At 49.5% G+C, this 24,743-nt stretch overlaps 1 protein-coding gene and 1 long non-coding RNA gene across 6 annotated transcripts in view; one reads left to right on the top strand and one right to left on the bottom strand.

The window, feature by feature from the left end:
- LOC106018973 (uncharacterized) overlaps positions 1 to 20,498 on the bottom strand; it is a 31,996-nt gene extending 11,498 nt beyond the window's left edge. Inside the window, exons 1-5 of one of the 5 annotated variants that reach the window (XR_011810496.1) lie at positions 20,170 to 20,498; positions 18,595 to 18,715; positions 13,464 to 13,608; positions 13,262 to 13,316; positions 12,800 to 12,976 (exon numbers count right to left, since the gene is read on the bottom strand). This is a non-coding gene — a long non-coding RNA (uncharacterized lncRNA). The other 4 variants (XR_011810495.1, XR_011810498.1, XR_011810497.1 and 1 more) reach the window with 4 other exon arrangements.
- TSSK6 (testis specific serine kinase 6) lies at positions 14,920 to 17,528 on the top strand. The gene has a single exon (XM_038182391.2). It carries the CDS (start codon positions 15,089 to 15,091, stop codon positions 15,920 to 15,922), a length of 834 nt encoding a protein of 277 aa, XP_038038319.1. The 5' UTR covers positions 14,920 to 15,088; the 3' UTR covers positions 15,923 to 17,528.
- Positions 20,499 to 24,743: the final 4,245 nt, after the last annotated feature.

Genomic DNA, 24,743 nt, shown 5'->3' with positions numbered 1-24,743 from the left:
CACCGTTCCCCCCGGCTTCATTTTATCTGGTACAGTAACATAATCAAAATCCTCCTGCCTCAAACTCTCTATAGCAAATCCTCTCTTTAAACAATTGTTCAATGACTTCCCTCATTTTCAGTTTCTTTGCTGCTGCTTATTATACTAAAAGCCTGGAAACTGAAAAATTGAACTGTAGCAATGGCCATTTTTTCAGCACAGACCAGATCTTTACTTTCTGGGTGTTAATGCTGAAAATATACTTTAAGAGACAAGCCTGTCTGCATGGAAGTGCCTTGCATTCCCATTGTGTTACTGTAAATGCCATTATTATGAAGGAATGATTGACTTTGTTTAATGTACTGTTCAAATAGTCTGCAGAGATGTCTGTGATGCTCGTGTCAGTCTCATGCTTTAATTATAATTTTAATCATCCATGATCTTCCATTTGTTTGCTATAAGCTAATTATTTTTTTCTATCACAAGGCACTAGAATGATGTCTCAGTATTAATCATTTTTATTATTAAGCAGATTTGAATTTTAACTCCTGTTCTGCTCGGTGAGAGCAGAGAACTTTCTATTTCCAAAGCTGCTCCTAAAGACACCCAAAACATTTATTCTCTGCCTCCCTCCCCCTGCACCTAACCAGGACATTGGATCATTTACGTAGATTTGGGCTCACGTTAGCGGTGTCACATCACAGAGCTGATGCAGATCCATAATTACAGGGCAGCGGGGAAATTCAATGCAGCCTACACCAGGTCCCATGGCTCTGGGGACCTCTCAACCCCTTTTCCATGCACTGCGGCCAATAATCCACATCAGATGCCCTTCACAGCTTGCTGTAGATGATATCCTTTCCTCTTAGGCCTTCCCATTCCCATAGGAGGGGAGATGGAAGGTATCCAGGTTGAATAATCTCCTTAAACCACAGGTGGCCTCTTAATTCGATGATTGCCTGCTACGCATACACGGACACTACAAAAAGAGTATGTATGGCACTGAAGCAATGCGTTGCTCAGCTCTGGAGTCCCTTCAGCCCCCTGGAAGCTCTGCGAGGAGCTGGAGGCAGCAGCACTTGTGCAAGGAGGCGCAGAGGCTCCTCGGGGCTGCCGCTGCCTCGCAGCAGGCAGAGGGGGCTGTCTCACCACTGCAGCCTACCCTGCACCTCAGCTTCGCTCCTAACTCCATGCACAGGAACACACGGGGAAACACCAGCCCTGGTAGGAGCTGCCCTGTGCTTGTGAAGGCCTTGCAGAAATGCATTGCTTCTACCTTAAAAACACTGAAACGTGGAATGTCAAAAATAACAGGAAACACTGTTTGCGTAGGATTTGCTTCACTGGCTTCTCGGAAGGAGATTCACAGTTATGTTGTGACAGAAAACGTCTTTCCCCATGCATAAATAGCAGAACACAGCCATCGACTGCTGCGCTAGTGCTGCCTTACAGGAGAACCCCAGCAGCAGAGGCGGCTTCACCTCAAAGGCAGACGAGGAACCTACAGCAGCTCTCGTCTGATGCCTTTGGACATACATCTCCAAAGTGCCAGCAGAGAGATAAGCGTGTGTTTGTCTGCATTTCTGAGAACACATTCAAGTCTGAGTATGGAAACATCTGGAAAACCGTGCTCAGGGCCTGCTGCTCCACACAAACCCTAGCAGGCACACCGAAGCCTCGCCAGCCCTGTGCCAGATGCCCGTTTTGCTGCAGCAGTTATAAGCGGCTGCAACAGAGAGAGAGAAAACAAAGGAAGCCGCTGCTGATTTCAGGAAGCGATACCTGAGGCACAGAGCTTGGCGCCCACAGGCTGCCCGGGCGCACAGCCACCTGCAGCGAAGTGCCAGGTCACCTTGCCGTGCTGCTCAAAAAAAAAAAAACAAGACAAAGGAAGGGGAAAAAATAATAATAATAAAAAAATATCTCCACCTGGTTTTCTTTATCAGTTGTCTTTGGACAGCTGTGCGTGCTGGAGAGCCTGTGGCTGAGCTCCAGGAACAAGCAGGGAAATACCACGTAGAAACAATTAAATATTATTAAAGATCAATCATTTCTCTCCCCATCAAGTTCTTTCTTGGTCGGTAGCTTTGTTATTTCACCTCTAAGAGAAAGCCCAGCAGCCGTTTACGCACAGCCTCATCACTGCTGTAAAAGTACCTCAGGAAATAAGCTCGCCAGGCCAAGCAGCGACGGCACAAGGAAAGCATTAGGCTTTCACACGGTGGCATTAAGCAGCCTTCATCCATCCAACACCCAGACACAGAGAGCAGACATTGGGGTGGCTCGGGAAAACCTTGGTGCCACCCCCACAAGGTGCGGTAGGACTCCAGAGGCCTCAGAGAGACCAGGCGGTGGGCCAGCGACCCCAGCCTCTGGCCTGCTCCTCAGATCAGCCAGCCATGAAGACGCAGCCATGAAGCCAGGCTGGCTGTTTCCCCCTGGATGCTGGATGTCTGTCCTGCTCCTCAGAGGATCCAGCCAGAGCTGGGTGTCCACCAGGCAGCAGGACCAGGCCCTGAGGCACGGGCCTGTTTCCACGGGCCCACCAGCGGTGTCAGCCTCATGCAGTTAGGAGGCCGAGCACTCGTACACGCTGCTTCTGGAGAGATGCTGCTGAGCATGAGCCACCCTCTTGACCTTCTGGGTGGATGATTTTCACCCCATTCACCACCAGCTCACCCTCAGAAAATGCTTCTGAACTGTTTTGTTGACCCAAGGGTGACGACAGCCCTCAAGTGACCAAATCAGTCATAGCCTCCACATCATACCCTCAGCACCCACAGCAAAGCTTCTGGATCATGGAAACAACCAAGCCAAATGGCTAAGCTGTAAGGAAAATATTTAAGTTGGAAAAAAAAAGCTCCTTTAGGTTGCCTCTAACACCTGCATAATTTTCTCTTGTTGCCTAATTAACAGCACTACAGCATTTCCTAAATTCAGGAGAGGAAATACCGTAGATATCGGGGCAATGTTAATTACTCACAGACAAAGCCTGTCAGAATTTCAATGGCAATGAAAGTAACACAAGTCCATTCACAGGTGCTGGGAAGAAGCTTCCATCACAGTTCAAAAGAAGTGAAATAAACTTTTATTCCGTCATCGAAAGTGTGGGGCCCTTCAAGCCAGACTTGTCAGCACCCTCGGGGTCATTTACTGTTAAGCGGTGACTGGAAATAGTTAAATACACTTGCCTGAGCTCACTTCCAAGACAGTTTTCCCAACAGCTAGCCTACCTCCATGCCTTCCTGACCTTCTTCAAGAGATTAATTCCAGCTCTTTCTAAGCTGTCCTTGGAGAGGATGTTCTCCAGCATTCCTTCCAAGTGACACTAACGCTGAATCAGATGTGACTTACAGCCATCACTTCCTAGCAGCTCCTCAATTCCTTTTAAAGGCCACCCAGAACAACCACCTTTTTTTTTTTTTTTTTCTTTTCCCTCAGTGGAAGAGTAATTAGCACTTAAACCTTCTACACGTGTGTGCTGAATGCTGTGGTTGTGCGAGCTGCGTGCTCATCAGCTGCCATTTTACACTGCTAATCCAAAAAGATGCAGTCATTTTTCCTCCATGGTCACCTCTACATAACCTTCTTGGCGAGCTTCAGTTTACCTGGTTATTCGCAGCGAAGGGCTTCTGCATCTCAGCTGGCACGGGGGTCACACAGGAAAGATGCTGATCTAGAGCCACCATCATTTCCTTCTGTAGTATCGTAATATCTTTGTTTTCTGCAGAGGTTGTGCTTTCACATTAAATATTGCCTTCCTTTTAATGTTGCTTAGCACGATTTATCTCTATATAAAATGATTACTGCCTTGAAAATACTTTTTTTTTCTAAAAACCAGCAGCCAATTCTTAAAAATGATACCTCAACTTCCTCTTCTCCCTTCGGTGAGCAATGAATTAAAAGCCAGCTCAGGCACAACGTAACGAGCTAACAGCATTTACTCAGCAAGGAGAGGAGAGAAACCTGGAACCACAACAGCACAAACGTTTCTGGGGGGGGGTGCAGCAGAGGGTGGGAGCCCCCGTCTGCCTTTCCCCAGACTACCCCAAGCGTTTGTGGTTGATTGAGCTTACAAACTTGCACAAAACCTTAGCATTTCAGAGCATCCCCTTACACACCTCCTTGCTAATATTTGCCCATTCCCTTCCCTCTGTCCCCAGCCACTCCACTGGTATCAAAGCTTTGTTGTCAGACTCTTCCTTCATGCCCTAGGCTCACAAAACAAACAGCATCTTTTGTTCTTCCCCCCATCCACCCAGAAGACCAGGACACACAGTACGAATGAAAGCACTCACACAAATATCAAGCTAGCAGCAACTCGGTCTCATTTCGTGGCTCTGCTGAAGTGGTGCAACCTATCAAATCATGGCAATCCAGCACCTTAAATCATTCCTTTGGGGTCAAACACATTGCTCACAAATGCTGGACTGCACCTCCAAAATAAACATTAAGTAGGTAGGAAATGTGGTACAAACTTTTTTTTTTTTTGTTTTGTTTAAATCTCTCATTTCAGGGGAAAAAGAAAAATCAAAACTGTTCAGACAATTATTTATGATAGCCTAACATCTTTAAGTAGGAGTGTGAAGGAGGTTGCCAGTCCACAGCTACCTTTCATTAAAATCCTGGAGGTCAGCATGGGAAAAACTATCCTTTAATGACCAGATAAATTATACATACCAATGAAACTTCATCATAAATGAGAATTCTGGGTCGTTGTGTTTTTTCCACAGTTCTCACAGCATCTTTTTCGCCTGTGTAACACACAGTATGTGTGGTTCCTATTTCTTAGGGGAAAAATGGTTTGTTGACTATGACAGGCTGTAATTAGACTGTAATATAAAGCAAGGACGGTGTAATGCTTTGTGTTCACGCACTGTGCATCACAATGGGATGTCATTCCAGGTTGCCTGTTCCTTGTGCCTGCCATAATAACCATCATTAGCAATACAAGTGGGTAAAAGCTCTTTTCTTTGCATATTTTCCTTGCAAAGTCAGCCTACAGGTTCCATAAAAAGACAGTGATATTAGACTGACCCCACCAAGTGTTTGGGATCCACAACGAGCACACTTGTTTTCTTCCTGAGCTAAAGCTAACCCACCACAATGGGTTCTGTGCAAGGACAGCTCCGGTCAATCAGGTGTAACTGCTGGGCTCTGCATAGCAGTAGGTATTTCAGAGCACCCTCACCACTGACAGAAAGCCCCAAGACAGAGGTGCAGGTAAGATGTCACAGGATCTGGGGTCCAGACAGCACACAGGGAGGAAAGAAAACAGAAGGGGGTTCCAAAAAGGGAGTTCCAAAAGCATTACATCTGGGTGAAGCAGTTCAGTCCGGATAAATGTCAGACCTGTTCACAAATCAAACCAGTTTTGAAGACGCTCCACCACGAGGCATCCTGTATTTCCAGCTCCTAGGCAGAACAAGGATTTTCCAAGCTTCCAGATTTGAATGCAGCTGCACAAGTCCGTAAATCAGTTCAGCTTGCAAAAATACAAGTTGTTGTTTGTTTTACTTTTTATTATTATTATTATTTTTATTATTAATTTTACCCAGGCTGGCTTCTACTTCAATGCTGGTTCCAAATCCCTGAAAGCGTTGAAGATACAAACAACTGCCCTGTCTGAGAAAGGCCACAGACATTTCCGGGTGGTTGAAGCTGTTAAGAGACTGCTACAGAAGTATGCAAAGGACAGAGTAGTACAGCAGGTACCACAAGTAGAAAATATATATATATATATAAAAAAAACAACAGAGATACTGTGGAGGAATAGGAGAGGACAATGCCAAATCACAGGAGAACACATAGGAGCAAGACTCCTATGAATTGACCCATGAAAGACCCTGAAAGTGAAGAGAAGGGTGACCTTGGTCATGCAGGAATTCAGAAAGAGGACAAGTGACAAGGTCACACAGCAGGAAGCTCAGCCTAGCTGAGCATTGTCTGAATTGGAGGGAGGTTTTGTGTGTATTAGGATGCAAGAGGGAAAGAGGATGCAGCAATCAACAAGGAGATGTTAAAAGAGACCTTAAGGCAGAAGGAGAGAAAAACATGAGCACAATAGGTGGCATCTGAGCAGGGTCTTCTGAGCTCTTCCCAGGACCTAGTGAGGAGGCTGATGAGGAAATGACTCTGCCAGGCTTGCTGCAGCAGTTACGCTGCTGAGAGACCCCGGAGATACAGAGCCATGCCCGAGCCGTGAAAGCTCTGCAATACCATTTCCCACCTCTGCCTTTCTTTGCTTTCCTCTGTGAGTGGCTCCCATTTAGATGCTGCGATAGAGCAGGTTTCCCATTTGCATTTTCCAAAACAAGCTGATGGAGTTATTTTAAAAATAAATAAATAAAAGCTTTCCTATGACCTTGGCTGGAGAAAGCCCACAAGTTACTTCTGATATTTGACTTGACCACTCGTAGGAAACAAAGAGAAGAACATTTCAGCATTCCTGAGCCCACGCACATCAGTGGCAGCAGCCTGGTTTCTCCCAGGTTTCAGCTCCAAGAGCTAAGCCTTCCAGAGAAGCCAGTTCAATACGAAAAGTTGCAATATAAATGGGAAATAGAATACCACACGTGTCTAATTACTCTTCCTCTGCTGCCCTAGCAATTAAGAGCAATAGCGAGTGATGTGTGGACCGTCACCTTTGTGCTCTGTGCGCTTTCTCAAAGGTTGATTTCACACTCAGCGCGGCACATGGTGTACATGAAAACAAAGACCTCTATTTTTCCGTGGCAGTGACGGCTTGTGAAAGCCTTGCAGCACTTTATTATAGCCTCTGTCAGGGAAAATGCTGCTGAAACATCCCCAACATATCAAGTCCAGCACAGCCTCTCTTAGTGAAGATCTCAGAACAGCGTGCATTTGGTGGTACACTGACGACCCTTTTGTTTCTGAAAGGCAGATATGGGGATCTGCAAAAATTTAAAAGAAAAACAAAAAAAAAAGAAAAAGAAAAAGTAAAACCACAATCAAGCAAAGATCTGAAAGATCTGCAGAAAATAAAACCAGCCACTGAGGCAGGGATTTTTCCAAGGGAAATTAAGTGGGACAAACTTACTGAACAGGAAAATTGGGACCTGGAGTACTGTGAATATTGCTGTCTCGCTGTGACCAAATTAACTTTCCTGTGACTTAAAAGAGAGCTGACAACCCCATGTGTGATCCAAAGTAACTTCATATAATGCAGGTTCCTTAATTTACTTCCACTAAGGTGGTCACCTGCTGTAGCTTGCAGGAAAGGTGGTGGTCTTTGTGGAGGGGTAGGGCTCCGAGCACGAGCCAGACAGACGAAGAAGCAAAGCTTCATTTAATGAGTTTAGTGCATCAAAGGAGGGTGTACTAAGTATATTTTCTATTGAAAAACCTACTGCCTTTGTTCAAGGAAATGTAAATGGTTTCATTTCTCTGTGAGAAACAATTCACTTCCTCCTTCTTCTATCAAAAGGAAGTTGCGGGGATTTAGGCAGGAGGACAACATTAACCTCAGTGAGAGGCCACCTCTGAAATCCACCTACACCTACGAGTCACTCACGGGTGCCTCAGAAATGCTGGTTTGCTGCTTGACCTATTTCTAGCTTAAGTAAGGAAAAGAAAAAAAAAAAAAGAAAAAAAAAACACATTGATTTTGCAAGTAGTTGTTCTGCAGAATAAACTAAACCCAACCCAGTGTTTATTTGGCATCCCGGGGATCTGTTAGAGAGGTCAGTGGTGAAGGTGCAGAGATTCAGAACAAGAGATAAGGAAAGATGAACTTGTTCTCAGTTCAAGAGGTTGATGCTTGCTAAAGCTACCTACCTGTCCTAGATTTCCCTCCTCCTCTCCCTTCCTGCAAGGACTTGGTAGATAAACACATCTTATAAACACCGAGAATGCCCTCAGCGAGGAAGCTGCTCGCTGCTAAGTCTTCAGAGAAGAGCTGAGCTCTCACCAGCCCCTCAACAGGCAGCTTACGGTGGCTTTGTGTGTGCCAGGCTGCGTGGAGGTGGAAACCCACAGGACACTGCCCTCCAACCTCCATGCAGACATCAGTTCCTGCAGCCAAAGCTGGGAGAGAGGAGAGGTCTTTTCAGTCCAGCTCCCTCTCTCTGGTCGTAGCCACCTCATAGACTGGGAGCGCACACCATGAAGCTCCCCCAAAAGATTTCACCACAGCATTGGAGGAACTGAAGCCTCCCTCCATGACACGTGGAGGACTGGAAACGCCAACACGCCTGCACACACCCTGTGTGAGGAAGCACAGGAGGCAAAATGGCCTTTGAGGCCTATCTGAGGCAGCAGGGCCTCGAGGAGCAGCCTGAGGGCACTGCCCCAACATGGGGCACATGTAGGAAACAAGAACCTGAAGGACACGGTGCTCGTATTTCCTTATTTACCTCAGGAAGCCCAGCGTGTTGGGATCTGTCCCTGTTTAACACAGGGAAGCACTAATGGGGCAGGATCCTCAATTCTCCACAGAAAAGACTGCAAATTGTACATGTGGGTAGAATTGGGCCAGGAAATTCAGCTGCCCTGAATGTGGTCCTGAATGAAAGAGAGGAGGGAGCACAGCAGCGCACTTTCACCTGGCTCCTGCTAGGACACCAGCAATTATGCACACAGCAGCATTAAGTGTAATTAGGCAGAGTGGCCTATTTTGTGAGCTACAGAAATGAAGTGAGAGTGCCTAAAAGCAGCTTCTTCTGGAACAGAGCGGGGAGAGGGGTTACAAGGAGCAAACACCACCTAAAAGCGCTGGTGTCAGCTCGCCAAGCTCTCCTGACAGGGCAGCCACAGGAACATGGGAACCCACAAACTTTGGCAGCAGGAGGATTGAAGATTTTGTAATCTGAGGCCTTTACCCATGCCTGAGGCCAAAATACCTGATCAGCACATTACAATCAAGCCAGCAGGACTAATGTATCAGATACGGCTGCTATTGAGAGCTAAAGAGGAATTTCAGAGGGGAGAAACAGCAGCTTCTCCTTAGCCAGAGGCTGTCTGCCAGTAAGGAGACAACAAAAGAATATCCAAGGTGAAAACACAGGGAGCTAGCTGGAAAATCCCCCTTCACTATATGAGCGAAGAGTGTTGTCCTAGTAGGAAAAGACAGGGGGAAAAAAAAAACAAAAAAAAAAAAAAAAACAAAAAAAAGAAATCACTATCTCCTGAACAAATTTATTTTTTTTTTCCTGAGCACTTCTGACCCAGCAGCTCTCCCTGAAATAGTCCATCTCAGAAAACAGAGCTCTAAGGTTTGCAAGGGAATTATGCACCTCACCTAGGAATGTGAGGAACGTGCGGGGAGTGATGCTAGGAAGAAACAGAGACCGTGTAGGCCATGTTATGCAGCTAACTCTGTGGTTACTTTCGAATTAGATCGAATTAGAAGTGAAGAGAGTTTTTCAGCTGTCCCCGTGACTGCAGGTACCATGTGCCTACCACTTTGTTTGTTTTTCCTGTGGAAGTCACAAAGGCTTGAAGGCATTTTTTTACCCCCTAAGAATGAAAATAAATCACTCCAATCAGCTGCCTTTCGTGAGGTGCTACAAAACAAACTGCAGTGGCAACGTTATCATTTGTAACAGATTTAGCCTGCAGGACCAAGTGTTAATTTAAATTTTAAGGTTTAAAAATAGTTTCCTGTGACACCATGTAAATGCAAGGTATGGCCAGCACAAGCAGACCCAGACTGAACACAGTTGTATTGCTTGGAGTTATTTATTTCTGCATGTGATGGCTGCTGACAAACCTTGCCTCATTACTCTCCTCCTATGCCCCTGCATGAATTCAGGATGCTGGAACGGCTCTGAGAAAGACACAAGAGATATTACCATCCTAGTGTCATTGCTACACGAGGAGGTTCTGCTGCCCAGGCTGCCTCCTGAGCTGCTTCCTCCAGGGCAGCAGCTGGGCCAAATTTGGCCAAAACTGAGCAGGTTTTCAGCAAGCCATACCCCTACCAGAAGCTCTAATTTCTCCAGAGGCTGAGGCTTTGCCCTGTAGAGATACTGCAGCTTCCCAAATAATAGGCTTTGCTCCTCTTCCCTCGCCCACAGAAATAATACTTTCCTAAAATACTGATCCTTTCCTAAAAATATTCAGCTGTAGTCCCGCTTGGCACAGAACAGCTTGAGCCACGCAGTTAAATCTTGCCAAACTTACAACAAACCGAGAGCAATGTCCAATTAGCAGCAAGCAGACAAGCTGCCCTTTGAAACAGAGCCACCAAACACCAAAACAGAAACAGCCAATTCCTTTATACATGTACAGGCTGAATGCAAGGGAGAAGAGGAGAACTGAGCGCAGCACTAAGATGCTGCCTACCTTGTGTTTTTTTGGAAAGCAGAAAAGGAATAGGAGAGGCCAGGAGTTGACCACTGAAAGGAAGAAGTCTTCAGATGCCGAGAGGCAACAAAGCAAGGTATACTCAGAAAAACAGCAATTTCTCTCCCCCTCCCAGCTTAATGAAAGGGTACACAGTGAAGGGAACCAGAAGGACATCTATCCTAGCATTTCGAGATTACACGTAGCCGGGTGCTCCTCACACCATGATTTATTTGCCCGTGCTCTGTCTTCCAAAACAATCACCCTGACCACACGCTGCCTGCCGTAGCCGGCTGACGTCTGAAGGCCACTGCCCTGTAACTGGGTTGGATTTGGGGCAGCGTAATCCTCAGGGAGGGAAGGACGCGGGAAGAGGGAAGTAGAGCACAAGAAACATGAATGAGCAGCAGAGCCCAGGACAAGTTTTCAGGCCTGGCATTTAAGGAAACTATTTCTAATGTGAAGTAACCCATATCTAGGGGAGGAAAAAAAAAAGGACAGAAAAGACACCACAAGCCACACTGCTCAGGATCCTCCCCAGTATTTGCTGTAAGTTGCATTTTAGTCCTGTTTAATTCCTTTTCACCATTTCACAAAGGATGGCACTGCCTTCCTCCCCCAGCTGCTCCCAGCAGCCCGCGGGGAGCCGCCACACTTCCTGATGTCCTTATTTAACGCTTCAGTCATTCCTCACGCTCCTTCACAGAGCACGTCAGGGCTTGGAGACAGGTCCGCCAGCAGGTGTGCTGGGACTCCGGCGTGCTGTGCAGGAATACAAACACCAGCTAATTAAATCTATTGTTAAAACAATTTGTTTCTTGCTGGGGCCGAGTCATCTGAAAGCGTCTGAAGAAGGCGGGTTTCATTTCTGAGGGCAGACTGCCATCTTCACTCGGGAGCTCCTCACCCTCCTCGAATTATTTTAGATTTCGAGTTCAGATCGGGAGCAGAGTGAGAAGATATACTAAAATAATAATTAAGTTAAAAACCCAAGGGCAAAACTCTAACCTGTCTCTTAGCAAGGGCAGCGTTCAGCAGGAAGATCCACGATTTAGCCTGCCTGTGTTAGCTCCTCGAAAAAATGAGAGCAGCAGAGGATGAGACCAGCAGCACAGCAATCCATAAAGGTCTATTTCTGATGAACACCTGCCCCCAAGAGGGCATTGTGCATATGTACTTCACGGCTCCCAGGCACCCACCACCCGTCTGGTCAGCATACGGGGACAGCATTGCCATCGTCCCTCCGCCCCAGCTCTGCCTGGGAAGCGAGGAGAACGCCTCGTTCCTGCTTTTCATCGATTTGTTTCAGGAATCTTTTTCGGGAAAGTCACAAGCAAGCCAGCAGCTCAGTCAACGCAAGATCTCCTGCACAAGGACACGCTCTGCTGCTCCTGAGACCAGCCCCATCTCCCTGGGCTGACTCTCCAGGCACCTTCAGGGAGCGTTTGAGGACGTGAGTCCAGAGCAGCTCCTGAGAGCAGCCTCCGACAGCTCCCACACCACTGCAACACAGCCTCATAGCCACGGCCCTTCACCAGCCACTTTCCAAGTGTGTGTACCACAGACTGGCACGGCCTAATTACAGGCCAGGTTCTGCAGTCCTTAATTGGACAAAAATTAATTACAGCGTGCCAGACAACTCATCCTCTTCCTGAATACATAATGCTCTCTGATGAGGCTCTACACAGACAGGTAAGTAAATCAGCGTGAGGAAGAAATTTAAGTGGCATTCATTCGGGACAGTCAAACCACAACACACTTTCCTGCTTTTCTAACTTAATTGTACGTGGCTTTAACTCCGTGCAGGGAGAAAAGCTGCTCGTTTCCAAACTTCCCTCCTGACCCCATCGCCACACAGCTCCAACGTCATTCCCAACCCCTACCCAAGGGGGACTTGCTGTGTTCAGCTGTGTCCAGCAGTTCTGGGGCTCGTCACTTCCAGCCTCCCATCCCACACGTCTCTGATTACATCCAGACTTATTAATGCTCTTTATTAGCTTACTTAGCAGGTATGATTTTGCTCAGCTACTCTCCCCACCGTAACGCATTACTTTGCTGTGAAATGCATTCTGAGATGCACATTTGAAGCAGCACACAAAATAATTATAGCGGTGCTTTAATCCTATCGGGGGACAAAATAACCACGCTAGGAGACAACGATGGTGGCAAAGGTGGGCCCTGACAGTGCATCTTCACGTCAGATACCCACGCGGTGCTGCGTAAGTGGCACCACCACCCTGACTTCCCTTTGGTGTCTGAACAACCTTGGTTAACCAAATGAATGCCTGTAGGGTTTTCTGTTCGGCATTTATCTCATTCTGCTGAATTTTTAGGGAACCCCTTACCAGTCCTTGCAACCAGCCTCACAGACTTCCTGTGTTCGAGCACAATATGGGCAAGATCTGATGGCAAACAGCTGTGGGGAATCATAGCCAGAGTATTTTAAGCAAACACCAAATCCCAAAATGAGAGGAAAGCAAGAACAAGCAGTGTGTTACCATGCACAGCACTCTACCTGCAGTGCTGCTTTCTCCCTCGCTAAGGCTGCTGGTGAGGAGCTGTGAGACCATGGCAAATCCAGGCTGCAGCTGTACACGCACGGCTTTCACAAAGCACTCGGAGGTGAGGCTTTGCACTTTGCTGCTTTTTGCTTCTGTGCCTTCGATTTTCCAGGTCGGCTTAATAGCAGCGCCTAAAATAACCCCACAGGTAGTTGGATTTTGCAGGGAAGGATTGAGGGCAGCAACAGCACTCCAGCTCCCAAGGCAGCTTGTGTCCAGCACGCTTTTCATGGGATCTGCCCCATTTTTTCTACTGCCCAGACACAAACAGGCCAGAGCTTGATTACCTTTAAATAGGTCACTAAACAGAGCTTGGCAAGCGAGGGGCAAATAACATCAGTAGCGAAGTGAAAGCACCTGCCAACAGAATAATGTTCTTTACTGCTTACGTCCCAGCTGGGACAAGACAGCCTCACCTTTGTTTGCTCCCTCTGGTGCTAAGACATGGGTTGTAAGGCAGCTCCAAGGTACCTGCAAAAAAAAAACCAACCTGCCAGCAGGACGCCCTGCAGCCCGTACCCAGCCGGGTCAGGTCACAGGCCTGCACCTGCGAGGAGTGGGAACGTTTTGGGGGCAGAATTTGGAGCCCTCCGAGGCGAGGTGCTCCACGCTGCGTACCTGCAGAGCGCTCAGGCCCCACACGAGGTTAATTTGGAAATCTTCGTGAAAATAAGCATCTGAAAGCCCAGGGGCTCAGCTTCCTTCTCAGGCACCCGTCTGAAACGCGCCACTGTGAGCCGGGTACCACGGGCAGCAGGACCTGCTGTGGAGGGATTGGAAGGAAAAGAGAATTTTATGTTTTTCTACCAATAAACGTTGAGCCAGCAGCTAACAAGGCAAAAATCCACTTCCCAGTAACCTACGCACAGCACAGCACAAGGAGCCCAAGTGTCTTTCCTCCTCCTCTGCCCGGCAGCATCCTGCAGACACGAAACCCCTCCTTCGTTCCTGTGGCTGCCTTTCTCTGGAGCTCCTTCCCAAAAGTCCCCGGCCGTGCTGCGAGCTGCGGAGCAGGCTGAGAAGAGGGCCGGGCAGCAGCGCCTGCATGGCTGCAAACCAGCCCAGCTCCTCCCGGCTTAGCCCGCAGCGTACAGGAGGGGGAGCGTTTGCTGCAGTATTTGCTGCAGGACTTGCTGCTTCCCCGTGCCCACCTGGGCTCGCTCTCCCGTCCCCCTGTTAGGGGAGGACTCCTTGAATCATTTCTGAGCCTGCATTTGTCTCCCTCAGCCGAGCTTGGCCACAAAATTACCCCTTCCCCTTTCAGCATCACTCATTGCCTCTTCAGTTTTCCCACCCCGCTTTAGACAACGTCTCCTGTTATTACAGGGGGCTTCAAAGAGGTTTCCCGTAAACAAGGATTTGATCTACAAGCTTTGGGGACACGCACATGGCTTGAGCTCCATCTCCTGTTTCAGGAGCCACACCAAGCATCAGCCAGACCCCTGTAGCTACACACACGCCCTCCTGGCCAGCAGATCGCGGGCAGCTGAATTTTCCTGAGATGTTCTGGTAGTAAGAAGGGAAGGAAGGCCCGGTGTAAGCATTTTCCCTTATAAAAATACCCAATTTCATTCATTCAGTTCTATATTCAGCAGATAACACTCAGCATCGTGATCGCTGCCCCTGGGAGCCAGGGCAAAGCAGCCCCACAGCACGTGTGCAGCTGTGTGTGCGCGGCTCCACTGCTTTCATCTCAAGTGACCTCGCAAGGCTGACAAGCTGGGCTCACGAGAAGCCTTTTCTCAGCCTTTGGTTGAGTCTCACCCCTCGTTAGCACCCATTTAAGCAAAATATATATTCAAAACTTAAAAACAGCATCCGGGACTGCGGATGTTTTGTGGTCCTGGGCTCCTTTTTCTAGCCAGAAAGGCAACGTTTCAGCTCATCATCGGATAATTCTCTTGAAAACGCAAATGAAGAGGAGAAAAATGGTTTTAAAAACACCTATGTAAATAAATATATAAAATAATACGTATTTGGCAGTGAGAGCCCTCCCCGTGTGTGCATGGACATGCCCAGGGCAGCCGTGGTGGGCAGCAGCAGACGCCTCCCGTCTCACAAAGGCTGTGCCCCACAGTTCTCCGCCCCATCACAATGCCCGGGTGAGCCCCGAGGCCCGCGGTGGCAGCTGTGGGGCCATGGGGGGAGAGTGAAGGCCACCGAGTGCCACGCGCCATGCGTTGAAGTCCTCGAGCCCTGGAGCAGAAGGCCCGCTGTGGTGAGGCCCGCCGGGATCGCTTGACATGCCGAAAACCGACGCGGGCGAGAGGCTGCTCTGCGAGCTGGGCTACAAGCTGGGCCAGACCCTGGGCGAGGGCAGCTTCTCCAAGGTGAAAGAGGTCACCTCCAGCAAGTACAAGGTCCCCTTGGCCGTCAAGGTGGTGGACCGGCGCCGAGCCCCCCCGGCCTTCGTCTACAAGTTCCTGCCGCGGGAGCTCTCCATCCTGCGCAGGATCCGGCACCCCAACATCGTGCGCATCTTCGAGCTGATCGAGGTGTGCAACGGCAAGCTCTACATCGTGATGGAGGCGGCGGCCACCGACCTGCTGGAGCTGGTGCAGCAGCGGGGGAAGCTGCCCTGCGTCCCCGAGGCCCGCGACATCTTCGCCCAGGTGGTGGGGGCCGTGCGCTACCTGCACGACCGCAACCTGGTGCACCGGGACCTCAAGTGCGAGAACGTGCTGCTGGCTGCCGACGGCCGCCGGGCCAAGCTGACCGATTTCGGGTTCAGCAAGGAGGCCGGCACCTTCCCGGAGCTGAGCACCACCTTCTGCGGCTCGGCAGCCTACGCGTCCCCCGAGGTGCTGCTGGGCATCCCCTACGACGCCAAGAAGTACGACGTGTGGAGCTTGGGGGTGATGCTCTTCGTGATGGTGACCGGCTACATGCCCTTCAACGACACGCACATCCGCAGCATGCCCCAGCAGCAGAAGCAGGGGGTGCTGTACCCGGAGGGGCAGCCCCCGCTGCCGGAGCCCTGCCGAGCCCTCATCGCCCAGCTGCTGCGCTTCAGCCCGGCCGCGCGGCCCGGCGTGGGGCAGGTGGCCAAGAACAGCTGGCTGAAGGGGGACATCTGAGGGAGGAGACCCTCAGGGCGCTCACACCTTGGCACAATCAATGCTGTAGAGGAAAAAATAGGTGTTAATTGATTGTTTCCAGCTGCGGGCTGTGGGCGGGATTGAGCTCGATGCGTTGGCGAGGCCGCCTGGTGGTTCAGGTGGTGGTGGTGGCATCAAGAAGGCGGCCGTGCCCCTTCACAAAGGGGACAAATGAGCCCACTGCACGTCAGGCTTCAAGCCACGCTGACCGTGGTGAGCAAGGGCTAAGAGCAAACCGCCAGGCTGCTCACCCCAGAGCACCTCCGGGGGCCAGGTCTGAGCTCTCCCACCGAGCCAGCCTTGTTTGCCACCAAAACGGGTTGAGATGAGGTGGGGGAGAAGCGGTGGTCCCGTAAATCACTACTGCAGAGACAACGTCCTTTATATTCATTGTATACCACCCTTTAGATCTCACGGGGGTATTACAAAACACAGATCCACAGCAGAACCTCTGCAGGCAACCCAACAGCATCACAGAGCCACAACTTTTACTGCGGCTTCGAGATCCGTGCCTTAACTTCAACCAGATCTTGCAGATACTGGATCTTGCCAGCATCTGACATCTCTGCCAAGAGATACCTGGTGAGAAAGAAATGCCACTGGCTGTGGATAACACTGAAATGGGACAGAAGGAAAGATGTAAGGTAAAGGAGCACTGCTCTGCTCACACCAGCTTCCCAGCTCCCACACAAAGGTACCAGTTACTCTGCAACCCCCCGAATCTGCGACGTACGCCAGCTGCCAAGCCCCACGTTCAGCCAGGTATGTAAAGGCAGGAGCTGGCATCTGAGATGCCAGATGAGGAGTTTCAAATCCCCTTTAAATGAGTTCCAGCCGAGCTTCCACAGAAATGAAAGTCCAAGAGAAAATGTCCAGCTGGGTGGTCTGCTCGTCCCGGTGTCGCTGGTGCCCCGCAAGCTCACACAACGCAGCCTTGGCAGCGGCTCCCCCAGCGAGGGCATGTCTGAAACGAGCAGACGAGCCCACGCGGTCCTGCTGGAGGAGAAGGAAACGTCTTTCGTAACACAAACATTTTGGGTCTATTAAAAGCAGCGGCTTAAGTAGAACAAGATGTGGCAGCAGAGCCAGCCCAAGGCTTTTCAGCACATGGGCTACGGCAAATTTTTGCCACCCCCGGAATGAAGATTTACTTTGCTCTCAAGCATTGCAGCTGCAAAATAAATCTTCACAGCAGCAGAGTCCAAAGCGGACAGAGAAAGGGATGGGAAGGGTGTCCTGGGGCCATCCGTGGCTGGGGAAACAGGCTTAGGAAGGATCAGGGGGCCGCTAGGGATGGAAAAGAACAGAGAAGCTGAAAGGGTGTGGGAAGAAAATTCAGGGTGGCCAGAGTTGCAGCAAGGCTCTTCTACGGACTGCAGTGTCTGGGGGAAGGTGGCTGGTGGGCTGGGGGCAGGCAGTTCCAGTTCAGTCACCAGCTGCAGGAATCGGTGATCTTCTAAAAGGGAAAATGCTCCCATCCGAAAAAACCCCACGTGTCGGTACAGGACATGGATCAGTTCAACGGGCTCCTGTTTGTGGTGTTTGAGCTTGGAATCCACAGTTGTCATTAAAAAACAAAATAATCGCTTGCTCTCTAGACCGAGCAGTAATTTCCATCCTGTCAGGCTACTGCCAAATGGTTAAGAGTTAGCCTGACTTTGCTTCGAGACTGTGAGCCTTTTATTAGGGGAAGTCACAGGACTTGGGAAAACGTGGCCATGCAGCACATGCCCACATTGGGATTAGACCCAATGGATGCCCTGTGTTTGTCCTTCCAGCTGGTCAGGAGCAAATATTTTCTGTCCGTGTGAGAGCACTGCCAAGAATCAGTTCTGTGTGTAGTGCTGGTGAATCCCAGGTGCGAGTACGGAGGGTACAGGTAGGTAACCCGCGAGCATACAGCCTGTACAGCAACACAGGATCATAAATAGGAGCTTTTGCTGACTTGCTTTAGGCTGTAAAACTTGCATTTATAAACAACAAATAACGTCTCTAGGCATGAGACATCCTCAAGGGCTTTCACGTGTTTCCACAAGGTGGGCTCAGAGCTCTTCGGCCACACACCTCGAAACGTTCAAGATCCAGACTTCACCGAGGAGCCTTCCTCGCTCCAAAGCGCTCTCAGGTTGTGCTCCGGGGCTCTCCTCTGAGCTCTGCCAGCCCTGCTGGGATTGTGCGGCCTCTCCTTTTGCTTTCTGCTAATTCTCCTTCGCCAAAGACAAAGCGAAGACAAAATGAGTTGTTCTAAATCCCAGGACCTGATCTCCCCCCACACACCACATTCTCCCACACGACTGCATTGGCTGAGACGGGAGGGTCCCGTGCCATCGCCCCATCGCTGCTGTCACCTCTCTGTCCTTCAGGCTGTTATATCCGTGCCTTGGAATCATTTGGAGTGCCTCTCACGCATCCTGAAGCAATCTTAGCCCCTGGGGCCGTGCTGCCCGGCCTGCAGCCCATGACCCGCTTCAGCCGTCCTCAGCCCAGCCAGCGCGGGCAGGCGTGGTGCGAGGCGTGCCGGGGTGACCCTGCCGTGTTCAACAGGCAATTTAGCAAATAAATGTACCTCGCTCTGCTCGCATGCATTCACCTTCCCATAATTGCAGCCTTCAGTCCTTGCAGCCTTTTATCCGGCTCCCTTGTGCCCTCACCTTCCTTTCCAAGCCCCACGCTGCCCGAAGCGATGGGTCCCCGTGCGTCGTCAGCCGTCTTCACTTTACGGACTCATTTCTTTGCTTTTCCTACCCCGTGTGGGTCTCCACGCTTGCTTGCCTGTTGGAAGAGCGGAAAGGAGGCCACCGCTTTCATATCTTGATCCACTCAGTTATATTCAGCATAACAATAAAAAACAATGAGGCTCGCACCAAAGGACAGGAGCCAGAGGCTCCCCAAGCGCACAGCTTTCCTTGCAGACGGGAGGTTTTCCATGAATCATATTTTCATTTTCACAGCACCTACCAAACATTAATCCCCGCGCTAGCACCAGGTGGCAAATATTATTCTCCCTGTGTTACGGTGAGCAGGCTAAGTGGCTTACCTCAAGCCAAGGGGATTGCATTTTACATTACGGTGTAAAACCTCCCCGGCCTCCAGACTTCAGAGCCATGAGCTGAGCCGTCTTGAAACACTAACAAATTCAACGCTATCTGATGGCCTGGAAAGACATCTGAATTCCCTCTGCAACTGCTCCCAAATCAATCTCATTTTATCTCATGAGTGAGATGCTGCTGAGCATCCCTGCCCCAGAAGGTGGCCCGTGTTCAGTGAGCGAGGCCTGGGACACGGCAGAGGACCTTCAGCTCAGGGTGCTGGCCCTGCTGAGCTGTTGCTGTCCTCGCAGACAACCTTGCTGGGGTGCCGCCAGACAGCGCTCTCATTAGCTACAAGCAGAAAACAAAGCGTGTGTTGCTGCCTCGGATATAATGATAACCCTTGGCTCCGTGTTGGCATGTTCAGCAGCTTGTTAATGGGCTACCTTGGAACACGTACAACACCCCGCCACGCACACGTGCGCCTGGTCATTTATTGTGTCAGGAGCTGCCCCTCTTTCTGTCTGACGTACTTCTCCCGTGTCCAGAAAATGGTGCAAAAGCAGAGCAAACCATAATTGATGAATGAATCCTGGGGAAAGCAGTTTTGCTCTCTGTGCACCCTACAGCCAATTAACTTTTCCGACACTGAGAGCCACGTTCAGGTACTACCAACAGGTCCAGAGAAGTGCTGGAGGAAGGACCCATGGAGGGTTGGACCTACCAGAAGCCCACAAACAAACACATTTATTTACATCATTCCTACTGCGAGTGAGGGACAGCACTTTGCCTTCCTCCTGTTCCAGAACCTGGAAGGAAGCTGAGGCCATGAACACAAAAAGAGAGGCAGGGTTTGCTGCTGCTCTGCTTCTTGTCCTTTCCCTTGAGAAAACCCAGCAGAGGCGACCATAGCCATTCCCACCACCACCATGTACTTCATTTCATCTTCACAGAAGAAAAAGAAACTTCTGTTCGCTATCGTTTATTAGATGCTATTTCAGGCAGTGCTTGGCAGGAGCCTGGAGACAACTGTGCTGGTGGTTTTGGGATGGAGAGTCCGCCTGTCAGCAGATTGAATCTATTACAAATGCTATTCTCAAGACGTCATGCGGGATCTAAACTTCAAACCTGCAACTCAGCACAAACTTCATTTCATTGTGAAACCAGAGACTTTTCAATTGCATCTGCAACACTTACAGAATATCCACGTTCTCCATTGTACTCTGCTCCATCTCTCTGGTTTTACTCTACCCCTAAATTTGCTGTGTGCCTCAGCTTTTTACAGGGGCAAGCAACAGCTGCACGTCAGATGCTTAGCAAGCAAAGCTCCAGCAGTGGGTGAAAACACAGAAATGCACATCAGCTGATGACCCGCCTGGCCGCAGAGGAGCAACAGTGGTTTCGGTGCGTGCTTCAGTGTGTATGTGGGGTTTTGCATCCAGCAGAAAGAATCGGGTAGAATGAGACTTTGGTATGCAGGACCAGGACCAGCGTGCAACCGAAGGCATGCGTTAAAATGCTGGCTGCTTCAATCATCAACTCTGCTGAAGGTTTCAGTATCCCCAGTCTCCAAAAGGAATGGTCAGATAAGACAATTCACTATATTGAGTTGGGGTTGAAATCATCACCCGCAAGAAGATTATCCCAACGCACTACTTCAGCTGAGCTCCTGTCTCCAGGGTTTTCTCCTAAATTTACCAGCAAGAACATTTTAAATCAGCATACGGAGCTGCGAAGCTGCAATTTCATGCCAGAATAAGACAGGACCTGTAGCTAACTCCAACACGAGAGAAATACAAAATAAAAGCACACAGGAGGGCAGTTTTTGTAAAGGGGACATTTTCTCCAGTAGTAGACAGACTGAATCCGTCTTGATTTTATCACTATGTATCTTGAGAGCTTGCTTTCCTCACAGTTAAAAGAAAATCTCTTCTACCAAGACAAACTCACAAGTCAGCAGCACCAGGGAACAAACTGTTGGGCCCAAGAAGTGGGGGAGAGTGTTTTTCACACCGATGACTAGGGTGCTCATCTACAGTTTGAGGCCGGAAATGTGGTTCTTGGAGCTGGTATAAGAAGTATAGACCATCAGAAAAGAAAAAAAAAAAAAAAAAAGAGAGAGACATGGAAGGTTGAAGAACAAAAAAATGAGCACATTGTGTCCAAAGAAAGTTCAACAATTTTCCCAGCTCATTGAATTGTGGGAACTTTGCTTTTCCAGGGAATAACTATGCTATTTTTAGCGTTTTTATTATACAATTTGTCACAAGCTGTCTCAGGAGACTATCAACAATCAGTTTCAAACAGCATTTGACCACAAACACTTCTCCACATGTGATTTAGAACATCTGGACCCAAGGAGTCAGCTTTCAAAGCATGCCAGCACCGTGCTGGCTCCCCGCATTTCTTCTTGCTTCCATCTTCACGTCCATTGTCAGAACACGTGTAGAAACCAGGCTCCAAAACCCCAAAGCTCCAACAATGCACCCACACTCCGTCCTTACACCGAAGCGCTGGGAGAGGAGGCACCGTGCTCTCGGGAGAGGAGGGCAGCCGGGGATTGCTGGTAGCGCATTCCAGGCATTGCCGAGCTGCCGTGATTTATACGTCACGCTCCCTAAAGATAGGGGATGAGATGCTTGGCCTGGAGCCTCGCCAGCCTGTTTGCACTGTCACATCTGCAGATCTGGAAAGGAGGTGCCCGCTCCTCTGCTGCGTTCCAGCTGCAGGCACTGCCTCTGTATGTGGCCCACGGAAGGCTCCAGCCACCAAGGGAAACCTTCTCACCAGAAAGTTTGGGTAGGTAGAGTGCAAATCCACAAAGCAGCTCTTCAGTGAATCTGAGAAGGGGATGGGAAGATATGAAAAAGGAATGCAAGCAAATAGCAGAGGAAATGACATTATGATCCCAGCTGGAAACGCTGTAATGATCTGCTTGGTGTCTGTGTAGAAACCTGCATGAGAATGGAGAGATTCAGGCCCCTGCAGAGCCAACGAGTATTTTATCATCAGCTGGAGGGGGATGAAGGTTTCACGCAGCTATTAATGTTGTGTTCGCCTTTATTTTCTCTCATAATCCACACATATGTGGTGCGATCGTACAGCAATCTACATTTCCACTACCTTCTGTCTTGCAAGCCTGGCCTCCCCACAGCCTACCGAAGCCGTATTCATTAGGACATATGCTGTGGTGCTAACAAAGCTCCCAGACCAAACCCCACACAAATACTGCTTCATAACAGTTCAGTCAGCACAGGGGAGAGGGAAATACTGAGCCGTGCTTTGGGAAGACTTGGGAGCGACATTATGGGGGTTTCTACTTCTTGTTCTGCCCTGTGTGCTCTCAAAGAACAGCCAGTTAAATTCCAGCACGTTTCTCTTTCTGAACTTAAAACAACTGGGATTTTGGTACACAGTGTCTGTTGGGAGAGCTCACCAAGCCTTGGAGGCCTGTCAGGAGCAGAGCACGCAGGCCCAGCGCACGGTTCGAGCAGGCCCGGCAGAGTAGCACAGCCGCCATTTTGACCAAAGCTCGGGGCTTAGAGCTCAGGTTTTCAAGAGCAGAGTTAGGGGACTTTGATTCAGCAGTTGCTGACAAATCCCTCATCCCCTGCAAATCACACACACAAGCCGCTGTCCAGTATCACCCGCTCGTGGGGCGCACGCCTGCCACCACTCGAGGACAGCATTCAGAGGTCACACACGGGGGACACCACCCTGGCTCTCTGGTTTACAGCCAGGCATCTGAGTGCCAGTAAAACAGAAGAAAGAAAACTGTGGTTTCTATAAAACCTGAGTTTCTGCTAGATTCTTTTCTGCTCCTGCAGCAGACGGCAAGCACTGAGCACTGGGTACAAGATGCCTGTATTTCCTCCTGTACCTCACGCCTCCTTTCTAGTCTCACCTGCGTCCCCCCTTTTGTCCATCCCTTTTCAGCAGGAGGTGGTGCTCAGCACCTGGTGGCTCCTTTGCTGCCACTGCTCCTCGTTTCTCACCTGACTGCTCCAGCGTGGGCTCCTCCACAGGCTGCAGTCCTGTCAGGGTTGTACCCGCTCCTCTGGCCACTCCTGGTCCCTACCCAGGTGGCTCCTGGCCTCCAGCCCTCCTCAGGCTGTGCTTTTGCTTTGGCATTTCTCCTCTCCTGTTTTGCTCAGGCTGTCTCATTTTTTTCTCAGCGTTTGCTACCATTTCTTAAGCACGCCTTTGCAGAGACACCACACGTCTCTGCTCCGACTAGCAGGGGGCAGCCTCTGGCCACCTCACACCGCTCCCCATGCTGCCCCCCGCGACAAGCCCTGCAGCTGGGACACGGGGAGAGCAGCTCACGGCCCTCGTTTTTGTTCCTGGTTAGCTCCATTCCCTTTTCAAACCCATATTTTGGTTATTGATACCCTACTTCAAAACAAATTCACTGAGCCTTAGCAGAGAGATCTCACACACTGGGGTGACGTGGGAGGAGGGAACATCTGGCAGTGCAAAACCAAGCAACAGGAGAAAGCCACACCAAGGGAAGCCTCCAACTAATGCTACAGGCCAGGATTAGCACAGTGCAAGTCATCTAGAGCACAGAAACAAAAATAGAGCAAATCTACAAAGGCTTTGCTCTTCCACCCTGACTGAAGAAAGCCATAGGTCCCCACCCATGGCAGCTGGGGGTCTGGCAGCTGAATAAGACACGCTGCTGTCTTTGGAAAGGGTTTCCTTGCCTTGATTCTACAGAAAAGCCTGGATATGTGGCTGAAGCTGAACCCTGCAGAGCAATTTTAGCTCTCCTCTTGAATTGAGGTTTTCTTTGGTGCTTTGGGCAGGGGATTGGACCCCCCAGCTATGTGCCCTGTAGCCTGTCAGCTGGTCCTGCACAGCAGCCCTTGGGCAGGTGCTGGCAGTGAGAGGAGGCATCAATCCTGCCCCATCCCACCCAGATGGATGGTCGTGGTCCTCTTCATTCACAGACTGACATGTAACAGCTCACAGCCCTCCTTTCCTTTCTATTTTTAGTCTACCCTGAGAAATCCTACCTCTGCCTCAAGAGAAGGGAGAAAACCACCCAGGTAGGATCCAGAACCACATCCCAGAACCACACACACAGTGCTTGGGAGCCCAGCCTGTGATGGACACCACACGATGCCAACACAGCACCGCTTCCTAAATGCAAAAGCTTTCAAACAGGGGAAATGGGGAGAACGTGTTCATGCCAGTAATGGCCTGACTGTGAGCTTGGAAGTTATGCATTTATGTCACAGTGAGTTTCTGGTGTTGGTTTAAAGCCAATTTTTCCTATACCAGAAATAGCTGGTTTTTTATTTTTATTTTTTGCATTATTCCCATAACTGTTAATGAAAACTCAGGGAACTGCCATCAATAGCTCACAATCTTTGTATAATATTAAATTTGGGATGCAATCAACAATTAGGATCTTGCATTGCACTTAAAAGCTCATCCACAGCTTTTGGACTTCATGAATAAAAATGAAATTTTAATTAATAGGTTATGGTGATTTTGGATCAGGCAGCATTGCTTTGAATGCCTGCAGTTGGATCCTTCATGGTTAAACCTATGCCAAGGTCTCTTTCCATACCTATGGCAGCAGGAAGGCAAGCAAAAGCCAAGGTATTTGCAGCTATTTAATGCTCCTCTGCGTCTGAATATAAATGAGTTCCCTCCTTTTGGCACCTGGGCTTGAAATTACCATTTTGTATTCTGATGGATTCCTTTTTTAAGGCTACAAGAAGCAACCTTGAAAACTGCGTGCAGTGAATCAAGGCAGCAGG

Source organism: Anas platyrhynchos, chromosome 7 (assembly GCF_047663525.1).
Source record: "Anas platyrhynchos isolate ZD024472 breed Pekin duck chromosome 7, IASCAAS_PekinDuck_T2T, whole genome shotgun sequence".
Taxonomy (NCBI): domain Eukaryota; kingdom Metazoa; phylum Chordata; class Aves; order Anseriformes; family Anatidae; genus Anas; species Anas platyrhynchos.
The sequence above is the reverse complement of the archived record's forward strand: the minus strand, read 5'-3'. Positions and strand labels throughout refer to the sequence as shown.